This window comes from Curcuma longa, chromosome 11 (genome assembly GCF_044706935.1).
Source record: "Curcuma longa cultivar G26 ecotype Majalengka, Jawa Barat chromosome 11, ITB_CL_G26_1.1, whole genome shotgun sequence".
Classification (NCBI taxonomy): Eukaryota; Viridiplantae; Streptophyta; class Magnoliopsida; order Zingiberales; family Zingiberaceae; genus Curcuma; species Curcuma longa.
The window spans coordinates 10,128,101-10,148,573 of NC_133871.1; the positions used below are offsets into that span (position 1 = coordinate 10,128,101).

The 20,473-nt window shown below is 37.4% G+C and overlaps 3 protein-coding genes, 1 non-coding gene and 1 pseudogene across 8 annotated transcripts; 3 read left to right on the forward strand and 2 right to left on the reverse strand.

Annotated features, from left to right (window-relative positions):
• The first annotated feature begins 17 nt into the window (after positions 1-17).
• Positions 18-2,349, forward strand: LOC141841867 (putative pentatricopeptide repeat-containing protein At5g52630). The gene has a single exon (XM_074730063.1). The coding sequence runs from the start codon at positions 18-20 to the stop codon at positions 2,136-2,138; it is 2,121 nt and encodes a 706-aa protein (XP_074586164.1). The 3' UTR covers positions 2,139-2,349.
• Positions 2,350-2,644: 295 nt separating this feature from the next.
• TRNAH-GUG (transfer RNA histidin (anticodon GUG)) lies at positions 2,645-2,716 on the reverse strand. The gene has a single exon. It is a non-coding gene; the product is annotated as a tRNA-His (tRNA).
• A 1,781-nt stretch (positions 2,717-4,497) lies between these two features.
• Positions 4,498-10,632, forward strand: LOC141838739 (villin-2-like). 5 transcript variants are annotated; one of them, XM_074726303.1, is made up of 22 exons: positions 4,498-4,553; positions 4,676-4,775; positions 4,868-4,936; positions 5,018-5,254; positions 5,340-5,517; positions 5,598-5,730; positions 5,798-5,957; positions 6,035-6,185; positions 6,284-6,384; positions 6,474-6,632; positions 6,776-6,844; positions 6,919-6,987; positions 7,090-7,227; positions 7,471-7,599; positions 8,268-8,415; positions 8,530-8,540; positions 8,640-8,780; positions 8,863-8,988; positions 9,331-9,390; positions 9,502-9,766; positions 9,825-10,042; positions 10,109-10,632. In XM_074726303.1, exons 1-22 carry the CDS (start codon positions 4,498-4,500, stop codon positions 10,220-10,222), a joined length of 2,832 nt encoding a protein of 943 aa, XP_074582404.1. In that variant the 3' UTR covers positions 10,223-10,632. The 5 variants fall into 5 exon arrangements, with proteins under 5 accessions (XP_074582404.1, XP_074582402.1, XP_074582399.1 ...); XM_074726301.1 differs by having other exon boundaries at positions 9,502-9,751; XM_074726298.1 differs by having other exon boundaries at positions 9,331-9,751.
• A 983-nt stretch (positions 10,633-11,615) lies between these two features.
• Positions 11,616-12,557, forward strand: LOC141837745 (protein IRON-RELATED TRANSCRIPTION FACTOR 2-like). The gene is made up of 3 exons (XM_074725117.1): positions 11,616-11,896; positions 11,973-12,311; positions 12,447-12,557. Exons 1-3 carry the CDS (start codon positions 11,642-11,644, stop codon positions 12,555-12,557), a joined length of 705 nt encoding a protein of 234 aa, XP_074581218.1. The 5' UTR covers positions 11,616-11,641.
• A 2,838-nt stretch (positions 12,558-15,395) lies between these two features.
• On the reverse strand, positions 15,396-19,025 carry LOC141838741 (uncharacterized; annotated as a pseudogene).
• Positions 19,026-20,473: the final 1,448 nt, after the last annotated feature.

The window sequence follows — 20,473 nt, forward strand, 5'->3', positions numbered from 1 at the left end:
ATGCAAGTTGCACCATTATGAGAGCATACTCGACGTCCATTCACCGCTGCAGCAGCAGCAGATCATGTGACTCGTTTCTCACCCTCGACCATCTCACTAACCTCCTCGCCGCTTGCAACCTCACCCGACCCTCGAACCCAAACCATGCCCACCAGATCCACTCCCTCCTCCTCACCTCCAACCTCCTCCCCTCCCCGCTCCTCCACGCTCAGCTCATCGACCTCTACGCCAACTCCGGACAGCTCCAGGCCGCCCTCCTCATCTTCGCCGCCGTCCGCCGCCACTCCAGCGTCGTCGCTTGGACGTCCCTCGTCGCCCACCTCTCCCGCTCCCTCCGGCCCCTCGACGCCCTCTCCCTCTTCGCCCAGCTCCACGCCTCCGCCGGCCCCGCCCCCAACTCCCACACCTTCTCCGCCGTCCTTCCCGCCTGCGCCGCCGCCGGCGCAGACGGTTTTGGCCGCCAGGTCCACGCCCTCGCGCTCCGGCACGGCGCCGCTGCCGCCGTCTACGTCGCCAGCGCCTTGACCGACATGTACGCGAAGTGCGGCCGCGTCGAGGATTTCCGAAAGGTGTTCGACGAAATGGCTGTGAGGAACCTCGTCTCTTGGAACGCGTTGATTGTGGGGCTCGTCCGCAACAAGCTGTACTGCGACGCGATGGAGGCTTTTCGCTCGTTGTTGAACGATGATGGGTCCTTGACCCCGAATCAGGTGAGCTTGTCCAGCGTACTGAGCGCGTGCTCAAATGCGCGCAGCATCGACTTCGGGAGAGCGGTGCACGGCCTCGCGATTAAGCTTGCGGTGGAGTCGTCTTTGGCCTATGTGAGGAACTCGCTCATTGACATGTACTGCAAATGTGGGTGCTTGGAAGAAGCTGCGAAGGTGTTCGACAGATGCTCCGACAGAGATGTCGTGACTTGGAATGTTATGATGATGGGTTGGATCGAAAGGGATTGCCCCGAGGATGCTTGTGGTTGTTTCCTACATATGGTGCGAGAGGGAGTTTCCCCAGATGAAACCTCCTTTTCTTCCTTACTCCAAGCTTTGGCCATGCTGGCTTCATGGGGTCAGGGTGCTGCAGTTCATTCCTTGATAGTGAAAACCGGGTACGCCCAAAACCAATGTGTTGGGAGCTCCTTGATCACCATGTATGCAAAATGTGGTAGCTTGGAAGATGCATATCGGACCTTCGACGAGGCAAAGGACCAGTTAAATGTGGTCGCTTGGACATCCATGATAACAGCTTTCCAACAACATGGGCATGGATACAAAGTGATCAAACTGTTTGATGAAATGGTGGATTTGGGCATCGAGCCAGACTACATCACATTCGTTAGTGTTCTTTCAGCTTGCAGCCACAATGGGCTCGTTGACCAGGGATTCAAGTACTTCTACTCCATGTCTCAGGTCCATAAAATGGCACCCGGAAGTGAGCACCATGCTTGCGTGGTAGACTTGCTCGGACGAGCTGGCCGCTTGGATGAAGCAGCGCAATTCATTGATGCAATGCCAATGCAGCCTGATTCGTCCGTGTGGGGTGCTTTGCTTGCTGCTTGTAGGAAGTTTAGGAACTTGGAACTCGGCAGAGAAGTGGCACAAAAGCTCTTTAAGATCGAACCTCATAACTCCGGCAACTATGTATTGCTTTCGAACATGTATGCATCCCATGGAATGTTAGAAGAGGCTAAAGAGATTAGGAGACTGATGCAATCCAATGGGGTGAGGAAGGAGACTGGATGCAGCTGGATAGACGTATCAAACAAGACGTTTGTTTTCACAGCGCATGACCAATCGCACCAGGCGACAGAGCAGATATACGAGATGTTAGGGAAGTTGAAGGAGCTGGTGAAGGCAAAAGGGTATGTGCCTGATACCCAGTTTGCTGTAAATGATGTGGGGCAGCAGAACAAAGAGCAGAATATTTGGTATCATAGTGAGAGGCTAGCACTGTCATTTGGGCTAATCTATTTACCCCTGAACGCCCCCATTCGAATCAAGAAGAATCTGAGAACTTGCGGGGATTGCCACACAGTAATGAAGCTTGTTTCAGAGATTTTCAGACGAAAGATCATCCTGAGAGATATAAATCGATTCCACGAGTTTGCTGATGGTGTATGTTCTTGCAGGGATTACTGGTAAACGAGTTTGAATCATGGAAAATACAACTGTAAATTCTTCAGCAACCATTATCTGCTGACCAGTGCACAAGAAAAGAGATAATAATAGGAAGTTGATTAATTTTCAGATTGATGTTGGTATGAAGAACAGTCTGGACGTTCTTCATGTGATGTCAAGCATTATAACATAGTTTAGGATGGAAGTGCACCATAAATTGGTGGCTACATGTGAGCTTAATAAGAACCAGAAATGTTGATTAATTGTGCACTTGTTAATTGATATTACTGAAGTAATTTTTTGTTTGTTTTATGTAAATATTCACGATGTAATTTGGAACAATGTAAGAAAGATATTTTGTATGTTTTCAACTTCCACCGAGATAATTCTTTTACTCGTCAAAGTGTTTCCTTTTTCTATTAGCATATTTTCATTAAATAATTCTTTTTTTAGAGAAAAAAAAACGCGTCGTTCTCTACAATTTGATTAATAATCTTAAAGACACGAAAAATAAACACGGTCCAAAAACTTGTGGCTGCTGGGATTCGAGCCCAGGTCTCCACGGCCACAACGTGGAATTCTCACCACTAAACTACAGCCACTTACACGGAGTTCTTCAAAATGAAATTATTAATTTATAAAGACAAAAAGGAAAAAATAACGTTCGGGGAGCAAAATGAAATTTCCCCTAAAATGTAGGAGGAGAAAGGGTGAAGGGAGCCATTTTTGCAACCTCCTCTCCTCGTCTTTCGCCCGCTTCTTCCCTCTTTTCTCTGCTCATTTGCTTTTCCTTCTCCACCTCTCTCGGATCTTATTGTTTGCTTAGTTTCATTTCTTCCCTCTCTTTCCTTTTTATCGTTATATCATCCGCCTCTTTCCTCGTGGATCTCCAAATCGTCTCTTCTTGCGTGCCAATCTCACATTCATGTTCCCCGGTGAGCACCTAACTGGAGTTGAATCCTTAAATTTTACACTTTTTTTTCGATGTGCATGTATACTCAATGATAACTCAAAGTTGTGGTTGATTTGCTCGTTAGATTTCCCTTTGCTAGTCGAAATTTTGTTATGCTTATTATGATTGCTGATTTTTAATATTTTAGAGCACACGTATCCTTTTCCATAGCTCATATTATCCTATCAGTGAGGGAATTCATGATAACGGTTTTGCTTTTAAATGGTTGCCCATCGCAACTATTGTTGCGATTCATATCAAATGATTCTTGATTTCCACCCACCGATTGCGAGTATTTCCCTGTCGATCACAATTACAATTATTTCTTTTCTTATTATAGTTTTCATGATCTCTGTTTAATTCCACCTGAGAAGCCACTGCTGTTGGTCTTTTTCTAAATAATGATGCAGTAGATTCTTCCTGCATTAATATTGGAATAAATCATGAAGAATCTAAGTTTACTCGTGTATTCCATAGACAATGACACTTCATTGATTACTTGAAACGATTATAGTTCACTTCAATCTCCAATGCGTGCTGTAATTGGTTAAAGTCATTTTGTTGGTACTTGTTGGAAAATATTCATTCTATTATTTCATGAGTGGAAAATGACAAAAGATAACTTGGCAATTCATCTTGGATGGGCAGCAACACTTTCTTATTTGACATATTATTTTGATGCTTTTGTTTGATTAACTTACGTGGTAATTGTCAAAGTGCAAGATTGCATTGTTGCACAAAATTACACTATTTGATATCTGAACCTTTATAGATAATACTTCTTAAAGATTTTCATTGTAGTCATCAGCTCAAATTTTTCAATGATGGATAGACCATTGTCATTTCAATGTCAACCATGACAACCCGTTGGTTAGGATGATTTGGCTCTGCTTGTTTTTCAGCAAGGTATTCTTTATCTTCATCTTTGATTTACTTCAAGTTTCAATGGTAAAAAGCCAAATACAATATAGGTTAACTTATAAGTTATATCTTATCATAGGAGCCTCTTTTTAGCAACTCCTGTTTGTTGATCAAGATATTTGATGACAGTAGATTGTATAATTTATGTACGCTAATGATATGGTCACAGGCTTGTGAGATCAGATCGAGCATAATTATAGAATGCTATGTAATAAATAAAATAAATGAGCAATGTAAGGCTACAGTATCAGTTTCCCTTTGTTTTTGATAATTTATCTTTGCTATTTTTTCTGTTGTTTGTTTGTTCTAGATGATTACTTCTTGATTTTTACATAAATTGACATTTATAGATAAATTGTAGTGCATATCGATAAATACATAAATATACATGTCATTTGATACATCATTTACAGACCACAACTTTCATGGGTAATTGAGTGTTTCAAGTGTGTGCTGGTATTGTGAAGACATCATATTTTGGTGGTCAATACAAAAGGCTTTCAAAGTGAAATGACTAATTCTACAAAGAATGTTGATCCAGCATTTGAAGGAGCCGGACAAAAATTGTATCCTCATATAATACAATATGCAATAATGTTTGGTTACGATAATAACATCACAAAAGTTTCTCCTGTTTTGCATTGAAGTGTTTGTAAGTTGTCAACATTATTTTCTTAACAATGCGTAGAGGAATGGAAATATGGAGGATCAAGAACTTTGAACCAGTGGCTTTACCAAAGTCTGATTATGGTAAATTCTTCAGTGGAGATTCATACATAATTTTGCAGGTGCATTTTTCCTCTTTTTCTGTCTATCCCTTTTCGTCTGATATTTTTTCTGCTTCTGCTAAATGTTTTAAGTTTATGGTGATTTAATGCAGACAACTTCAAACAAAGGTGGTGGCTACCTTTATGACATCCATTTTTGGATTGGGAAAGAGTCTAGCCAAGTATATATCATGTTGATATTTCCATAATGAAAAAACAATTTCTTTTATCTGACAAGTTTTTTATTTTACGACTAAACACAGGATGAAGCTGGGACTGCAGCAATGAAGACTGTGGAACTTGATGCAGTTCTTGGAGGTCGTGCTGTTCAACACAGGGAAATCCAAGGATTTGAGTCCGACAAATTCTTGTCATACTTTAAACCTTGCATCATTCCTTTGGAAGGAGGATTTGCTTCTGGATTTAAAACACCAGAAGAGGAAAAGTTTGAAACACGACTCTACATTTGCAGAGGAAAACGAGTCGTCAGAATGAAGCTGGTGCTAATTCTTTTGACCAACTTTTTCTATATAGTTTGCAAAATTTATGTTTTTGTTGACTTCCAAATTCTTTATTTTTTGGAAGGTTCCGTTTGCTCGATCATCATTGAATCATGATGATGTGTTCATCTTGGATACTGAAAATAAGATATATCAGTTCAATGGTGCCAACTCTAATATTCAAGAAAGAGCTAAAGCTCTAGAAGTAGTGCAGTATTTGAAGGATAAGTACCATGAAGGAAAATGCGATGTTGCAATTATTGGTAAATGAACCTTTTCCTATGGATATTATATTAATTCTTCATTTTCTTCCATTTCATTTATATGTTATGAATTGTGCAAGATGATGGAAATCTCCAAACTGAGTCTGACTCAGGTGAGTTCTGGGTCCTTTTTGGTGGCTTTGCTCCAATTGGCAAAAAAGTTGTCCATGAGGATGATGTTTTTATAGAAACTACTCCTGGAAGGCTTTATAGGTATGTTATTATAAGTTTGAATCTGTAGGCTTTACAGGTATGTATAATAGTGAAACAATTTTTGTAGTATCAATGATGGTGAGTTGAATCTGGAGGAGTGTGTGCTTTCTAAATCAATCTTGGAACACAATAAATGCTATCTGCTGGATTGTGGAGCTGAGATAATCACTTGGGTCGGCCGGATGACACAAGTAGAAGAGAGAAAAGCTGCCAGCAAAGCTGCTGAGGTTTCTCTCAATAAATATGTTTTTACTTGAGTTGCAATTGAATGAACTTTCAATAGGCCTGACTTTTAAATTTTTAGGACTTCATTGTCAATGAAAATAGGCCAAAGACAGCAAGAATTACTCAAGTAGTTCAAGGGCATGAAACACATTTGTTCAAATCCAACTTCGAATCATGGCCTGCTGGGACAGGAACTTCTAGTAGTGAGGATGGAAGAGGAAAAGTCGCAGGTACTAGTATTATTTATTTATTTTTACTTTCTGCAAAGTTACTTATTACATACTTTTTTATTCTTTTTTGCTAAAAATTTATCATGCTATGTATGTAGCTTTGATAAAGCAACAAGGTGTGGATTTCAAGGGAGCATCAAAGGGCTCTCCAGTAAATGAGGAAATTCCTCCTTTGCTTGAAGACAGTGGAAAACTTGAGGTTTCGTTTTGTTTAGTCCGTAGATACTGCAAATGAGGTTAGTTATTGTTTGTTTTTGTGGAGTTCTAACTTATCAAAAGTACTTGCAGGTTTGGCTCATAAATGGTGATGCCAAGGAACCAGTTCCAAAAGAAGAGATTGGTAAATTCTATGCTGGAGATTGTTACATTGTGCTCTATGCATATCATTCTGGAGAAAAGAAAGAGGACTACTTCTTGACTTGTTGGATGGGAAAGGATAGCACCCAGGTAACTTTCAATAACCAAGTGTCCTCCGAGGAGCCAAAAGAGTAGTGGTTATACTCTTAACTACAACTCTATGTTGAAGAGTTGCTTACAGTTCAATGAGCAAATTAGGTTTTACAAGCATAATGTGAATTTCCTTTTTTCAGGATGATCAATTCGTGGCTCTAGAGATGGCTAATAAGATATGGAACTCCTTGAAAGGAAGACCAGTGCAGGTTCTTTAAAGTTTTAACTTAATTAATCTTTATCCATAAACTTGAAAATACGAACTTCTTCATGAATTTTGCAGGGATGCATATTTGAAGGGAAAGAACCACCACAATTTATCGCACTTTTCCATCCCATGGTGGTTCTGAAGGTACCTACTCACTATTATGCATTTTCATTTGGCAGATCTAGAAAAAATAATACACCAAGTTCTCTTTGTTATCTGTCAAATACAATTATTTCTATTGAATAGGGTGGAATCAGCTCTGGATATAAAAGCTTGATTGCAGAAAAAGACCTGAGTGATGAAACATATTCTCCTGGTGGCATTGCACTGATCCAAGTATCTGGTACATCAGCCCACAACAGTAAGGGAATGCAAGTTGAAGCGGTATGGTTGGTCACATTTTTTTTTACCTAGAATCTTCTTCTGTTTTAAATAAGATAGGAGAAAGGACCACCAGAGCTCTTACCAACTGAGTTGCGTGGCATCTATCATCTTCATTTTTTTTATTAAGAAAAAAACATAATTTCATTTAGCTTGCTTTAGCTGAATATTATTTGTATTGCTTGCAAGTATCATTTAGAAACTTGAATGTTACAATTACAATGACATTTTCTTTTTTAACAATAGGTCGCGACATCCTTAAATTCCTACGATTGTTTTGTTTTGCAATCTGGGAATACAGTTTTCATCCGGAATGGAAGTTCAAGTACTTTTGAACAGCAGCAGCGGGCTGTTCGTACAGCAGAATTTCTGAAGGTAAAACTGTAAAATGTCAATAATATTTTGTATCATGTAAAATGTCAATAATAGAGTATAAATGAAACAACATATATCATGGTTACCAACTTTCAAATTATAAACATTAGTTCAATCAGCTAATTGCCTTTGCTACATGAATTGTGTTTGTTTGTTATCTTATCCATTGTGGAGCATCCGTGCGTTAATAATTGAATGACTGAACTTTGATTTGATTAAAAAAAAGGTCATGCCAATTTTGTATGATGTATAGTTTCTATTTTGACTTCATCCAGATAAATGTTTGGGCTTCTGTTTTCATTTTCTTAGTTGGTTGCTTCCTGTGCTAATTCATATTTCTTAGTTTCTCAATATGGTGCATAAAACGATTGTTATAGGAAGATGGTATAGACATATCTTACCCCAAAAAATGAATAAATAAAAAAATCATGGGGTGTCGTCAATATTTTGGGTAAAGATTTGCAAGGTAAATATTTTGCCGTTACACACAATTGTAAGTCACAATTATAAGTAAAGATTTTAAAAGGTTTCATCAATAGGTTGGGTTCAAATGGCCTTGTTGCTATAAGTTTTCAGAGAAATGTGATGTACTCCCGCATCTGTTTGCTAAAACTGAGTGATTCTTTATCCAATGTTATGGTTTAACACGATTAATCTTTCACTTGCAGCCAGGTGCTACATTTAAGCATTGCAAAGAGGGAACAGAAAGCTCTGCTTTCTGGTTTGCTCTTGGTGGAAAGCAAAATTTTTCCAGCAAAAAGGCCACCCAAGATGTCGTTAGAGATCCTCACTTATATACTTTTTTATTTAAGAAAGGTTTTTAGGACATATCTTTATTTCAATTTCCATTTCTTTGTTATACACTTTGTGCTTCCTACTTTCAATGTTATTTGACTGTGTGCATTGTGATCAACAACGACGTTTCTCCAGGAAAGTTAGAGGTGAGTGATTACTTGCTTCCAACTTTTAATATTTGGTAGCTAAAACATTTCGGGTCAATCCATTTTCTCACCTATGCTTGCTTCCCTTATTTCCCAAAGGTTACCGAAGTTTTCAATTATTCACAAGATGATCTGTTAACTGAAGACATGTTGATATTGGACACCCATGCTGAGGTCTTTGTCTGGATTGGACATTCCGTGGATCACATTGAGAAGCAAAATGCACTCGATATAGGACAGGTACTAACATTGAGCCTTGCTGTTGTTTTCCCACTAAAAGTCAAATGATTCTATAAGCTAACATACTTCCTTTTCATGTAAGAAATACATAGAGCTTGCAGTGTCACTCGAAGGGTTATCCCCAAAAGTACCACTTTATAAAGTAACGGAGGGCATGGAGCCCTGTTTTTTCACAGTATATTTCTCCTGGGACCCGGCAAAGGCGATGGTACGTTTTGTTGTTGTATTCTGCAAACTGATTATGGAAATAGTGTTGGTTATTGGAAGTGAGAGCTTAGAAATTGGAACAACTTTATTGATTAAATTGGACTGGAAATAATGTTTCTTCTTTCTTCTTCATCTTCTTTATTACTTCTCTCTGCGTTTCTGCTCCTATTACTAGGTTACAAATGACATCTCTTACTCTTGTTCATAGGAGAGAATGTAGGGTTAGAGAGTTCTTATACTCGGATATTTTCATCTTATACTAACAGATTGTAGGCTATTCCATGAGTTAGCCTTTCCATGAGTTGCAAATTTGTAGCACAAATGTAATCTTTATGCTATGCAGGTCCAAGGGAATTCTTTCCAGAAGAAACTAACAAATCTATTTGGGATGAACGATTCAGAGGTACGTCTTTTGCTTTTCTCACATAAAAGTGAGGTGGTCATGCCATTTCATATTCAGAATTATGTAAAACTAAATATATCTTATTGCTCTTATTTATATCTCTGCCTGCAGTCTAAAAATAGAGCTGCTGGTGTCCAGCATGATGGACCAACTCAAAGGGCCTCAGCTCTGGCTGCACTTTCATCTGCATTCAATCCTTCTCCAAACACAAAATCCACAGTGGTAAGGCCTTCGCGGGCAAGCCAAGGCTCACAGCGCGCAGCAGCAGTCGCTGCATTGTCCACGGTTTTAACCGAGGAACAGAAGAAGGCAGAAGAAGAGGCCTTCGCGGCCAGATTCAGAAGCCGTTCCCCTGGTCCACGTAAGGATTTAAGTGGCATTTAAAGCCTGCAGTCAATCTTGTGTGCATAAGCTGTAAATGGCATCCATCACAGGGTTTACGAAGACGGAAAGCGAAGGTTCAGACTCAGGGCAGCCAGAGGCCATGGAAGGTGATGACTCCGAAGGAGATCACAATGATGAAGAAGAGTCTGAGGTGGCACAAGAAGATGCAGAGATTACTGAAAATGTGGGTGAATGCACATTTAACTACGAGTGCTTGAAGACCAAGTCCAGTGATCCAGTCAGAGGAATCGATTACAAACGAAGAGAGGTATGTAAATCAAATTATGAAGGAACTATTCAAATATTTCAACTGCTCTGAACTCTGCATTTGCAGGCCTACTTATCTGATGCGGAGTTTGAGAGTGTTCTGGGTATGACAAAAGAAACATTTTATCAGCAACCAAAGTGGAAGCAGGATTTACTGAAAAAGAAGGTGGACCTTTTCTGAGCTTCTGCATTCCAGAATCACAACTCAGCTTCTGTTTCTTATGGTGTTCTCCAGCAGATGGCTGTCTGTTTATTTATTTGGAATTCGTTGGCGTTCTTTTATTTGTAGCAGTCATCTAAAAGTTGGTCGATCGAGTATATAGTTCTTACGTTAATAGCAATACGTCCACATTTTGTATTGATCACATACGCCAAGGCACATTTGGCTAATAGGGCTCATAGGGATAGTTCTTTTATTCCCATCTGCCAAAGAGATTGATGCTGAAGGGGAGGTGATGATACAGAGGCCTGTTGACACAAGAGAGCAAATGTCAAAGATTGCCGGAAGTTATTTTCCAGGAGAGTCCTTCAATGATCAAGTCAGGTGCAATGAATAATAAAGTTTGAAAGTTAGAGAGATTTGTCCTCTTAAATGACAAAGTATTTAGTATTTATTTATAAGTATAAATCAAGAGTTGTAGAGATTGTGATCACAGTCTTTGAAAAATTAAAAATTATTTAGTTGTTTCTCATTAATTTTGACTTGATGACCATTAATTTTAGCTACTTCTATTAATGTCAATCATTTTATTGTTACTGATCAGTAATTCCGATAACGGTGTACGGGGATCGTGTCTTTTAGGAACCACGTAGGGGTCCGTTTGTTGATGGTTATAATTATGTGGGTGGTAGTAATTGTGTCTTGAGAAAAACCAATAACTGTGTCATAGATGTGGAATTCTAAGAAATGATCTATAGTACACAGTCTTATTCCATCGATAAAGTGTCCATCTTTAATCCAAGGTTGGTGAGGGAACAACAGTAATGTACTCAAGACTAACAGAAAACTAATGGGGAGAGCTGATAGAGTAAGGCTACTACTTGTATGAATAAACACTCAAGTCTATTTTGTTCTTCCTACTCAAATAAACAAAGAGACTAGTATTGGACTTATCTTCCTTAGATTTTTGAGACAATTATTTATTAAAATCACATTTAGACTCTTCCCTAAATTGTGGATATGTGTGATTTGGAGAAGAAGAAAAAACTAAAAAACAAGTGAACTTTGCCTAACAGAGCAGGTGTTTTCTGGTGTAGAAGGTTAAGTATCCACTGGGGCATTTTATATTCGATGACCTAATATCGATTAGAATGCATTAACTAATTTAACTGCAAGTTATCCTTCAAATTCTGCAGGTTACGAATTGGTTTAATTGATAGTTTAGATGTCTCGATGCGAGATTGTTTACTGATCAAGCTCAATATTTACCAGATTTCCATCGTATAATTATAAGTGGCGCCATCTTCCGATTCTACTGGCCATCAGTTTCTCCTGCGTTATCTATCTATCAACAAGATGGTGTGGCAGCAAGGAGACGAAGAAACGGCTTCGGAATGCAATAGATTCGATCTTCAATCCTTCTACAATTTCAGAAACGACATGGTCTCAGTAGGGTTCGCTAATTTCTCTGTTTCCCAAGTCCCTGAGCCCGAAGCAGATCAAGAATCGGAGCAGATTGAGCTGGACGACGAGTGCCTCCCCCAACAGTACTGCTACTCCACGACCGGCGGCAAATTGAACTCGCCGAGCTCCACCAAGAAGCTGGGCCACAACGCCTACGAACGCGACCGCAGGAAGAAGATCAACGACTTGTACTCTTCGCTCCGACGTCTACTTCCCGAATCCAAACAACAAGTATGCATTTCTCTCCATTAGTCAATAAGAACACAGTCAGAGATTCATGATCATTCTTTTTCTTCCGATTGTGAAGAAGGAAAAGAAGTCGAGCATCCCGGCGACCATCTCGCGGGTGCTGAAGTACATACCCGACCTGCGGGCGGAGCTGGAGCAGCTGTCGCGCAGAAAAGAAGAGATGCAGGTGCTGCTGCGGAGGCGCGAAGAAGAGAGCGATTGCGTAGGTTATCCGCTTGTCTCGGCGACCTGCATCAGCAACAGGGAGGTCATGGTGCAACTCTGTTTGCTGAACCAGGACGCCATGGTTTGTTTGTCCGGAATTCTAAGTGTTCTCGACGGAGAGGGGCTTCACCTTGTGAATGCTTCGACTCACACCGCACAGGATGGCAGGTGTTTTAGCAGCCTCCACCTTCAGGTGATTGATTTTCCTCCTCCTTTCTCTTCTCCTTGAATCTTGATCACGTTGATATGTATATACTTCAGATTAGTTGTTGTTTTTTGGTCTGGTTTTAGGGTTTATCTCACATTGATTTGCCGTGGATTGGAACAGGCAAGGGAAGCTTTCGAAACTGACATCTTCTCTGAACATCTCATAAAACAGATCAAACGGGAAGCAAGAGCAGAATGTTGCAGTGTTCTTCCAGCTTACAAGCATATGTAAATGTTATAGTTTTTTTTCTTCTTCTTGAATTAAATATCTATGTATATATGTATCTTTATATGAATACTATTTATCAATAATACTATCCAAAATGGGTTGATGTGTTTTTTTTATGGTATATGTGCACATCGTATGTAATGTTTTTTTCTTCTAAATATATAGTGAATTAAAGGACTTATTTAATCAAGCAAAAGTCTGAGTTAAACTAATTCAAGGTATTTTATCGTTTATCCGTAAGGATCATATCTGGGCAAAATAAAGTTTTATAAAATAATGCATTTTAATTTGGATTAATATATTGTTTGAGATAGGTTGAAGGAAATATTTTATTGTTGTGGGTAGTGGAGGGGACGAATTCAAATGAAAATTTTTAAAAATGTTAAATTATAGATTTTACTTTATAATTACACCCAATAATTTCAAAGTTATACTTTATAATTATAATGTATCAATATTTCAAAATCTAATTATCTAATTCTAAAAACTCAAAAATACTTGAAAAATATAAATTGAAATTTATAAATTGAAATTTATAAAAATTTTAATATCCAGAATTCAAAAATTAAATTTTGAATTAAAAAAAAAAAGTTGAAAACGAACTTAAATTCAACAATTTCGACCTTAACCCTTGATTTTAATTGAAGTTCAAAAAATACAACACAATTTAATTAATCAACTAAAATTTAAAATTTTTGATCCTAAATGCTCAAAAATTGAAATAATAATTCAAAAGTGAGTTGAGTTTCACTTCCACTCACTACGCACCACAATCTCCGAAATAGTATTATAGTATTGAAACCGAATCAAACTGTCTCAAATTATGATTTTTGATGGAAAAAATCCATGACAGTGATAAGAAATGCATCGCACAACTCTGGAGAAAGAAAAGGGTCAATAAGCTCATTCTAATTCACGATAATTCCTCACAAAAGTGTTACCAATTAATAGCTTAAGTCTAGGAATTTCTAAATATATTGTCAATTATTTCAATTTTTCAACAACAAACAGTGGTAAATCGGTCAATTAAAATGACGATGAGGATTATATTTGAGACGATTTTGGAAAAGAAATGGATAGAAAAATAGATATGAATTTGATATATTTTAATTTTAAATAATATTATTTTTTAAAAATATATATTATATATATAATATTAAATTTAAAAAAAATCAGGAGGGGCGGTTGCACCCCTCTGTCCTCACTTGGATATGCCCTTGGTTGCTGTGGTAAAATACTCAAAGGAACAAATAAAAAGATTAGATTTTAAATAGGAATATGAATAAATTGTGCTTTAAATTTGTTCGATAGACAAATTAAAAAGGAATACCATCTATCACTAAGATTAATCGGACAAATATATTTGCAATGGACCTCTATCCTACTTTGTCTCACCTCCATGTCATGTATTATAACATCTTCTCCGTGACTATCATTAAGGATTAGATTATGCACATATTTGAAGGCTTAAGGGATGCGATTAATGAGTCTAACTCTTATATATATACCATCGAATAGTGAAAAATATGCAAACACCTCAAAAATCTCTATCACTACTGTCAATTCAGTTGGATCGAATCGAAACATAAATATTAATATAACATAAAATCAGACCTACAATTAAATTTGTAATTAATAATCAAGACAAATATTCAAAATTGCTTCCTACTTAAGTTACAAGTAAACAATTAATCAAATGTTTTACCTTTACACGGGCACAACTTGATAAAAATTTAATTAACTTTATCCTTTTAATGAGCAATATGCTATGACAGGAACCAATTATAAAAATTGAAGCAACAAAAAAAATGAACAAAACTAAAAATATAGTAAATTAATCTAAACTAAGTAAAATTAATAAAAGCAATTAAATTAAAATTAATTTGATGTGCTTTGATTTGTTAAGTTGTACCAAGTAACAGGGAGACCAAACAATAACATTATTTTGGTTGTTACAAATAGTCGGTCGGATCGAAAGTTTAATATAATTATTTTGGAGGGTCAAAATGAATATGATGGTGTTTAGCCTTGCCAAGAAATTTGATTGATCTGGTTGAGTTATAATATTAAATATAAAAAAACATCTATTTTTTTATTCTAAATTTTTTTATATAAATTATAATTCAATTTTTAAATAAAAAAAATTCTAAATGGTAGCGGAGAGGAGTCGAGCAACGTTGCGGCGCATGCAGAACTCGTTCCTTCGCGTGCTGATCGTTCATGGGCACGTGGCCTTGTGCACCATTAAACAACACCTCCACTCCATCTCAACGCATGACGTCGAACTGTGAAGAAGAAGAAAAAAAAGCATAATCGACGCATATAGAACTTGTTTGACAATTAAAAAATTTCATTTTTAATTTATATTCTTTTTTTAATAAAATAAAATTATTTAGAAAAATAATGACCAATCATCCACACTAGTGTTTTAGGTTGACATTAAAATTTAGCTTCCTTTTGGGAAGAGCTCCCATGTTAAATTTGAAAGTGACACAAAATAATTTATTCTGGTAAGTGGGTCAGTGATCGTAACATTCATTCATATTAACTATAATATATATTATAACACTCACATATTAATATCAATATGGATGTTCTGACACTTAATTATCAACTTGACGTGTAGTTACTCCTTGATTTCCTGGCAGTTTGTTCATCAATCTCATTAAATTTCATAGAAGCGTACTCAAATAAATGAGACTAACAGTTTTGCTGCAATACTAATATAGATTTCACTTTACACAGGTGACACCTGAAGCAAAGTTGGTGCTTGCAAGATATGGAACATGTCCTTCCCATACAAGTTTACTCTCTTGAAAAATAACAAGAATAAACGTCCTGGAAATGTTGCTGGTTTAACAAACTTATAGTAAACACGAAATAGTCCGACTAGATATTGTTGCTCGGTGTTCTTGATAGAGTTTCCTCCTCGAATCACAAGCAAATGGTGCCAGAATACAGAACCCTACAAAATTGTAACTTAAGATGTTAGTTATAATCTCCAAAACACTATGGAACACTGGAATCTCAGATTATATCAAAAGGAAGTGAAGAGCAATGTAAAGAAGTACATGGAAATTAAATGAAGGCAGAAAGCACCAGACAAAGAGATGCCACATGAGATAACATTAACATCACTTAGCACATAATCATGTATAAATTGTTCGACAACGATCTTGTGATGAATAAAGAGAATCTACAAAAGCTCTTTTTAGGAGGTGCACATGATTTTAAGGTTAGACTGAAAACACTCCAAAGTTATTACTGAAGGGATTACTAGATTGTGCAATGCTTGCAGTTATTATGACAACTACCAGCATACAAACAGATGAACAGTAGAAAATGCTTGAGCTTAATGTGAAGTTATAGTTCTCAGCTATACCAATATAATTTGAGCATTTAACTTCGATTGAACAGTCGTTTAGGATAGGGCAGGTAATGACTACAAATGTATGATCCTGAATTAATCCGTTTTTCAAAAATGTACAAATAGTTATAAGACAGATCTCACGATTGTATTTGCATTTAATGATAACTAGATTGAGGATTGGAAGACAATGACTAGGTAAATGATAACTGAAGTTAAGTATCATAGAGTCAAAAATTTATTCACTAACCTCATAAGTTTGATCTGTGATTCAAAGACAGAGTTTCTTAAAAATACCTATGGATAGACTACAATCCATGAATGACATCAAGAACCATACAGTTGGCCAAGGAAGAAATAAAAAGAAATCTGTAATTAGTCGACAAGAACAAATAATTTTTCCAAATAAGAGCATTGCAGGCACCTTAGCTATTAGGAGGCATCAAAGCTGAAACTATATCCAAAGCAAGTATGCATGCCGTGTACAAAACATGTCCAATCGATTGTTATAAATTAACGGTTACATTTTGTAACAAGAGTCGAGTAGCACATGTTTGAGGGTGTTCATGGCCATGAATGACTTCCCTAATACTAAGAGCAGTCCTATAAAGTTGCTCTCCGATTTCATAACATCCTCCTTGTAGCATAAACTTTGCTCTTGTTTCTAACAAAATTGTTCTCAGATCGACAATATCACGATAAAGAGTTGGGTCTGAGTCGGTCGATGTTTTAAAGTCAGGGATCTGAAAGCACATATTTCTCTTTTGAACATCTGAAACTGCAGTCACAAAAGAATCTTCTAGAGTTTCCAATGCTTCAGTCGATGCGCGAAGAAGCTCTAGGGAAGCATTGCAATGAGACAACACTTTGAAAGTGAGTGATGCTAAGGGAAGAACAAAAGATCTGATGAAGCGCAAGAGACGACGCGGTGGAAGATCGATAACACTACAATCCACACCAAATCTAAACAACAAGAAGCAAGCTGCCCATATATGGTTAAAATGCTGAAGTAGAATGCCTTCATCCTCAATGGCTTTTATAATCATAACTGCACTTGCATCATTGCTTCCTTTACGAGCGTAGAGCTTAATGATCTTGTGGAAACAAATATAACCCTTCTTCGTGGTACTCCTTGCTATCGAAAGCCGTAATAAATCAGTTGCAACTTCATCTTCCAACATGCTAACATCTGATTCTCCAACTGCCACGCAAGGAATAGCTTGAAGACATCTATTCCAGAAATTCATGTGTCTATGTTTCACATGTAATGTCGATGCAGCAATTCGCAACATAGAGATCGGAATCATGGAAGGTGCAAACCAGTTGCTCATCTCAACCATCCTTGTGGCTAATTTACTTGGTTTATTTATATCATCCAATATGTTGAAGCAAAAATCAAGAAGCTGAACTAGACCAGGGTTATGTTTCAATACCAAATCTTTCTTCATGTTCCATACTCGTTCTCGATATGGCATCTGAGTTATCGAAACCAGAAGCTCATGTGGATCCATTGACAACTCCGACAAAAGTGCTCTAACAATCGATAGGCCAAGCGGAATTCGACCGAGATTCTCTTCAATGATCCTGAAAGCATTGACATCTTCTACAGTGAGATCAGTATTCTTTCCCTTCATTAGCATCATTGCCTCTGCAGAAGATAAGTAAGAAAGTTTCAAGGGCTTGAGGTTGAATATTTGAGGAAGACAAGAAGAGATGAGAATATGAGTGTCGCTGCCAAAGCGAGGCAAGAATTCAATTATATTTCTTCCATCCCACCAATCTTTCTCGCTCTCCAAGTTATCGATCACTAAAAGGAAAGGAATGCCTCTCATAAGCTCCTTTCGCACCTTCGCAATTGCATCTTCCTCTATCTTCTCAAAGCTTCTTTGCACATTCCTCAGTGAACAAGCCTCCATTCCCATGGCAACATCAACACCCAATAATGGCAACAAATTCAGATAGTTTTGTCGAAGATATTTCGACTCGCCGCCAACCCACAACACCATCTTGTAGCTCTGAGAAACCTTATATGCAAACTCAAGCAAGAGCTCTGTTTTGCCAATGCCTGTCGGGCCATGAACACAAGCAACACCTTCACTGAATGATGACGACCGACTTCTATATCTCCCAGGCCAATTGTCATGCATCTCTAACTCCTCATCGGATTCTTTCCCCAATAGATCCTTCCCTTTACTGCCTTTCACTGTTCTATTGTTGCTTCTGAATGTCAAATTTGTATGTTTTCTGCAAGTTTTTGATGTTTGGATCTCAATGCATTGCTCTAGATTTGACTTTATGTCTCCGAACAAGATCATTTTGAGTTTAGCGAGCTCGGCTTTTCGACCAACAAAATTAGGATTTCGTGGAAAAGGAAAATCTTTCCCAGCCATCTCCCTCCACTTCTGTACCTTCTCCACAATGCTCCTCCTGCCCAATGTTGTTCCGATCAAGGAGATAATATCGAAGATTCTATCCCTGAAGTTGTCGGAATTCACTTCCAGCTTCACTGGAGACCTTGAGATTCCATTCACCACAGCCCTCCACTCTTCCTCGATGCCACCGTAAAGAGTCCATAGCCGACCTCCGTGTTTCTTCCAAACTTCGCCTCTCCTTTCAATTATATCTCTTGCAAAGCAGTCTTGCTGAGCGAGTTCGAAGAATATAGGAAACAACATTTTGCACTCCAGAAACCGCCGCATCTCCTCCACACTGTAGGGATTCGAGAGCGACTTTTCCGTGACAATGATGAGGCCGACGGCAGCAGCCTCCATGGCGGCTCGGGCGATGCTGTGTGCAAGGGCATCGTGGCACCGGCGCCGGTCGGAGGCGAAGCAGCGGATACCCTGCGTCTCTAGCTCCGCCTGGAGCCACTTCACGAAACGACGGAGGAGGGGCCGGCGGCCGGTGAAACCGAGGTACACGTCGCAGCTCTTCGCTCTCGGAGACGGGGAGAAAGTGCTCGATGGAGTCTGGTTCGAGGAGCCGCCCTCGGCGAGTATCACGGGCGGTCACGGCGGCGGCGGCGGCGGCGGCGGCGACGGCGACGGCGACAACGAGGACTGGGACGCAGAGTGGAAGACGGACGAGGAGCAGGAAGATGCCATGGCCCTAGTTCGTTGGAACGGACGCAGAACGGCCGGAACGGAGATTTAGGATTTTCTAGCGTTGAGATTTAGGGTTTTGGCTCCGTACAGAGGAAGAGGAAGGTCAAACAAAATTAATTAAGGGGAAAAACTTAACGAAAATAAAATAGGAAAAAGCAGAAAATTAGTATAAATAAAATTAAGAATTTTTTTAGTGAAGATAAAAATAGGGGAAAAACTAATATAAATAAAATTAAAGTTTCAAAATATAATTATTAGTTAAAATTGATTTATAAATTAATTTTTATTTATTATAATAATTATCTATTAAATTTTTATGGATAATCTTATTAATCTTATTAAACTTTATTATAAAATTTTTAAAAATAAAAATTCAAATGGTCAAAATTTTATAAAAATATATCATCAAAATAAATTTTAAATGATATTTTTAAATTTTTTATTGGTTAAAATAAAAATAAATATTGACTGATTGAAATATTAAATTTTATTTATTATAATTACTGATTAATTATTTGTGTTAATAGTTTTATCAAATCTTATCATATTTTTTATTTAAAATAAAATTAACACACTGATGAAATTTTGTGAGAAAATAAAAACCATCAAAAAAATTTATATGATATTTTTAATTTTTTAGATTATTGACTATATTTTAAGTGAAGGAAAAGAGAATGAAGATATGTTACTTATTATAATCGTCTTATTAGAGGCAATTTAATCAATGGTACACAATAAAAATATAATGAAGATAGTTATAAGGTATAATTTTTATTATATTACTATTGTATGATAATTATGGGCCGATGTATTATTTTTTATGGATTCATGTATTTGTTTTACTAATGTAATTTATATATTTGTTTAAAATATTTTATTAATTCTCTATATTTTTTTATAAATTTGCATTTTGATCATTTCTTGAAATGATATTGGAACTAGAACGACAGAGACAGAGTTCATGACAATCGTGACAATCATTCTTACGAACCCTTGTCATGGCTAAAAGCATACGTTCATCACAAAAGGAAATATTTCGAACGTAAAGGAATTAGGATAACGATTTGCGAATTTGCGGATGCATGATTCATAAACATGTAAAAAGGTAAAATATACAAAATTTAGAAAAGATTTATGTAAAAAAATTTCATTTTTGGAGTTCCAAGAGAAATAATTGACTAATAAGAAGTTTGTCAAGATTTATTAAGTTCATAAGAAGTTCTAATTTGTTAATATTGATCAAATATTTGACAAATAAAATGTCTAATCAAGTTAAAATTGACCGAATGACTAATAAAGAAATAAGTCTAAGTAGATTAAGATTGACGGAATCTTTGTCAGGGCAAAGTCTAAACAGATCAAGGTTGATCGGATGTTTAACAAAGGTAAAATCTATGCAAGTCAAAGTTAATCAAATATCTAACAAATGGAAAAGGCATGCCAAGCAT

Excerpts from the sequence above, each read along its gene's own strand:
- LOC141841867 (XM_074730063.1), top strand. The coding sequence starts at position 18 with ATGAGAGCATACTCGACGTCCATTCACCGCTGCAGCAGCAGCAGATCA.
- LOC141838739 (XM_074726298.1), top strand. The coding sequence starts at position 4,498 with ATGACTAATTCTACAAAGAATGTTGATCCAGCATTTGAAGGAGCCGGA. Across the intron at positions 4,937-5,017 it reads TTGGGAAAGAGTCTAGCCAA|GATGAAGCTGGGACTGCAGC; the intron begins GTATATATCATG and ends GACTAAACACAG. Across the intron at positions 5,255-5,339 it reads GAGTCGTCAGAATGAAGCTG|GTTCCGTTTGCTCGATCATC; the intron begins GTGCTAATTCTT and ends ATTTTTTGGAAG.
- LOC141837745 (XM_074725117.1), top strand. The coding sequence starts at position 11,642 with ATGGTCTCAGTAGGGTTCGCTAATTTCTCTGTTTCCCAAGTCCCTGAG. Across the intron at positions 11,897-11,972 it reads TTCCCGAATCCAAACAACAA|AAGGAAAAGAAGTCGAGCAT; the intron begins GTATGCATTTCT and ends CCGATTGTGAAG. Across the intron at positions 12,312-12,446 it reads TTAGCAGCCTCCACCTTCAG|GCAAGGGAAGCTTTCGAAAC; the intron begins GTGATTGATTTT and ends GGATTGGAACAG.